A 4249-nucleotide genomic window follows, 5' to 3' on the forward strand; every position below is an offset into this window, starting at 1 on the left:
GGTGGAGGGATCTTAGAAAGCTATTTCACCAGTCAGATCACAATATCTTCAAGCACCACTTGAGTTGGAAGGTTGGATGTGGGGAAAGAATCAAATTCTGGACAGACAAGTGGCTAGGGGAAGACTATACCCTTGAGCAGAAATATAATCAGCTTTTTTTTTATTAGTAGGCAGCAAAATTCTCTCATCTCAGACATGGGTGTATTTAATCATGATAGCTGGGAGTGGAACCTTAGATGGAGAAGAAACTTATTTGATCATGAAAGTGATTTAGCTGTGCAGTTTATGGAAGAAATTTGTTCTGTCCCTATACAGCGATATATCAAAGACTCTATGCTGTGGTTGGCTGAACCCCATGGCCAATATACTACTAAATCAGCATATAGCTTGTGTATTAACCCCACTACAACAAGCGCAGATGGGAACATTTATAAGACAATTTGGAAGTTGAAAATCCCCCCTCGGGCAGTGGTGTTCTGTTGGAGGCTTCTTAAAAATAGACTTCCCACCAAGGCCAATCTTTTGAGGAGAAATATCAGTATGCAGGAAGACATCTGCCCTTTGTGTGGAAGTGTTCAGGAGGATGTGGGTCACTTATTTTTCAATTGTACCTTGACAAGAGGTTTGTGGTGGGAAGCTATGAGTTGGATCCAGGTTGTAGGCCCCCTTCCAATCACACCGAAGTGCCATTTCATTCAATTCTGTGAAGGATTTGGGGAACCTAAGAATCACAAAACAAGGTGTGGGTGGTGGATTGCCCTAACTAGCTCTATATGGCAACATAGGAACCAGCTGATCTTCCAAGGAAAACCTTTTGATCCTTATAAAGTCATGGACCATGCAATCTTTTTAGTTTGGTCCTGGATGAAGGCTAAAGAAAAAGACTTCACTTGTAGTCTCAATCACTGGTCTTCCAATATAATGACTTCCTTTGTTTAGGGTGTCTCCATATTGTAATTAGGTTGGGTGGTTTTTGGAGGGCAGCACTTATGTGCTTTGTAACCTCTTTTCAGTACCTCTGGTACTGGTTTGATTTTATAATATATATATATATATATATATATATATATATATATATTTGCCTTCCAAAAAAAAAAGACTTTTACAAATTATTCAATTTAACTTCATTTTAGGTTTCCCTTTCTAGCTCATGCTCTCTTCATACAGAAAATTATAGGGTGTTAGATTGTGATTGCCTTGTTTATATGGTTTATTGTAGGTGTTTTATAAGAAACATCACGGTGGTGAATGTGTCTTAAACATTTTTTTTTAATTCTGCTGACCTGGTTAGTAAAATCCATGCTTAAACTCTTCAGGTGGAGATGTTTTGCAAATTATTCAGTTTCTATCTTGTTTTATGATTACCTTCCTTCCTGATTTTCTATTACTGGAGTTGATAGATTGCTTTGTGGGGTATACCATAGCTAACATGATCTATTAAGTTTATCTAAGAGGCATGCACCAGTGGTTGATTTAGTCCGTACACGATCGTCATCATTTCTCCTTTGGATTCTTCAAAACAGTACCTGTATTGGCTACATACATTAAGGCAACATTGGATGCCTAATATCTTTGGAGTGAAGTGTTTAATCTTGAATGTAGTGTGGGGGGTAAAAACCAGTTTTGAGGGATGATTAGTGTACTATTGTTTGGTTCCAGAGGTTTATGCAATTGGGGTAGGATATGTCTGTTAATAATACATACTGTTATATTTTCTGTTTTGTGCTTGGTGCTTGGCCATTTTAGTTAGGTTTTGTAAAAGGGTAGGGTACCCCTTGTACCCATGCTTAACGTCAACTATGCTTTTCTGTTGACAAAAAAAGAAGGTAAAACTCCAATTCTGATAAAAAAAAAAAAAACAAAAACACTAGAAACACCCAAGTAATTGCATTTAAGTTTTGACCTTACACAATTAGGTACTATTTCCTAGATTAGCACTTTGTTTAAATGCCCATTTTGATAATAAAGTTTCATAGTTGTTGCATGACTATTAGAGGCCAGGGTCAAAACATGATCATTTGTTAACTTGCAAGCACTCTTTGTTATATTTTCAGGTACAAAAGAAGAACTATACATCAAGGTAGCCCCACTGCATCACTAATATCTGAATTTGGTTTAAAACACAACACATTTTTTCATAATCAGGGCATATAATAGTAGGAAAGGAAAGCAGTAGTTGAATCTGATCAACGTAGTAAACAGCATGTGATCACATAATTTGGGAAAATGATGTGAGGATTTAGAAGAACCTAGGATGATAGTTGAAATGGGATTAACTGTTATAAGTAAAACGGTTCACAGAAAAGGCTATGGAAAAAAGATGTGAAAAATATGGTGTATAAATAACATTGCTTTGTTCATTGTATCACCGTTGATATATAGATCACCTCTGGTTTTATAATATTTCATGTATCAGAACAAAATAAGAGAGAACATTACTTAAGAATGAAAAATCACAACTAGAGAGATGGGTTCCTAGTTTACATTCTGCTGTCAATTGAAAACCATCAAGTTCCAACTTGATACTTTCTCACATGATAGTTACAAAATATGGGGGAACATATGTTATTAATCTATCATGCAAGAAAACCAAGCCATTCTCCATTCTTCTTGGCCAACCTGATTAGCCCTTGCCTCTGCTTTCCATCTGCTCCTATTGATTTGCAGAATTCCGTGATCACCTAGCATTTCAAAATGTGAAAGTTCAGCACAAAAAACATGTTTCATGCTTACATCAATGTTACTCATACAAAATACTAGTAATAGCAAACAACATCTTCAATCAGTTGCTTGAACAAAATTCTCAATTTCTTTTTCTTTTACCTCAAATTAAATCTTGAATGCCCTTTTTTTGGGGTAATTTGTGGTGACAAATGGTAATTATGAACATATTATTAGTGTTTCTAATTGGCCCCTCCTTTGTCTCAGAAGTTAGAACCCCTTAACATGTTAATGTTTTGCAAATTGGTCATTCAAGATATGGACTACATAAAAACTGTAGTCCAATTTCCTTGAGTTCGATTCATTTTTATAATTTCAAAATCCACCAACAATGCTTAACAAACCTCAAACCAGATAAACATAAAAGAAGAGTTAAGGTGGGGAATGGAAATCAAGGGGAAAATGGATCCAAATTCATTTCTTCTCCAATCTCTCTTATTTTTAACCACTTGTCACTGTCAGTGTTTTTCAAATCCATATCCCTTTAATTGTGTTTCAACAGATTCCGGAATCCTTCAATGTAACCAATCTTGAAACAGATAAACCACACACGTAACACAACAAGCCCAATTCACAAATTAATGACACAGGAGAGAGAGGGTTCAAATCCCTAGGCTAACAAAAATACTAAAAAAATAACACACGTTTTTCAATAATAATAAAAATTTTAATGACACAAAGTGAAACATGGTTCCAAGCTAAAATTGCCACCACCCCACAAACAAAATTCTCAAATCAAGCAAAAGAGTGACAAACACCACCAACAAGGCAGCAACAAACTATTGACAAAGAACATCAAATTTCACCTGGGAGTGTAGTGCAATTGCTTTGCCTCTAAGCTGGTTGAAACGCTTCTTGCCAACGATGTTGCGAGTGATCACCACAAGAGGTGCAAATATACCTTTCCCTTCATTAACATTCTTCATCATAGGCTGCAATCTCGTGGGCTTTCCCTTCCCCATGCGAACTTGTGATGGCACTGACTTGGCCAGCATGGTGTAGTCCTCACCAACAATTGAAGTTCCCCAACTTCCATAGAAGGAAGAACCAACACACCCAGTTGCTGAAAGTGAAGTAGCCATTGGTTTATGCTCTCTTTTTTCTTTTTTGTTGTGAATATAAAAGTAGAGTTGCTCTTCTTAGAGCTTGAGATTAGATGGTTCTAATGGCTTATATTGCGTGCTTGAGAAGGAAGGGATATGGGTGTGTAAATTGGAGAGCCAGAGGTTTGGAATTGGACGCTAGTGTGATTCACAACATAGAAAAGCATTTGGAGCCACACGTATTGGTGGCTTGGATTTTTAGTTTTATGTGCTTATAATAATAATTATAAAAAAAATGTCCACAACTCAAAATATGACTTGTGTGTGTAGTGCTGGCCCAAGCTACCTGGAGAAGATCCGAATCTCAAATTCTACAGGGTTACACGTATTTTCTAGGGTCATTCTCTAACCAAACTATATTAGCCCTTCATCAATCACTTTGAGTGATAAAAAAACAAATGGTTCTTATCAGAACATGTGATTTA

At 36.5% G+C, this 4249-nt stretch overlaps 1 protein-coding gene across 1 annotated transcript; it reads right to left on the reverse strand.

Moving 5' to 3' along the window:
• Positions 1-2321: 2321 nt before the first annotated feature.
• Positions 2322-3902, reverse strand: LOC114369882 (protein PROTON GRADIENT REGULATION 5, chloroplastic-like). The gene is made up of 2 exons (XM_028327153.1): positions 3528-3902; positions 2322-2681 (listed from the first exon to the last, which is right to left on the reverse strand). The coding sequence occupies exons 1-2, from the start codon at positions 3801-3803 to the stop codon at positions 2577-2579; spliced, it is 381 nt and encodes a 126-aa protein (XP_028182954.1). The 5' UTR covers positions 3804-3902; the 3' UTR covers positions 2322-2576.
• Between the last annotated feature and the right edge of the window lie 347 nt (positions 3903-4249).

Source organism: Glycine soja, chromosome 10 (assembly GCF_004193775.1).
Source record: "Glycine soja cultivar W05 chromosome 10, ASM419377v2, whole genome shotgun sequence".
NCBI classification, from domain to species: Eukaryota; Viridiplantae; Streptophyta; class Magnoliopsida; order Fabales; family Fabaceae; genus Glycine; species Glycine soja.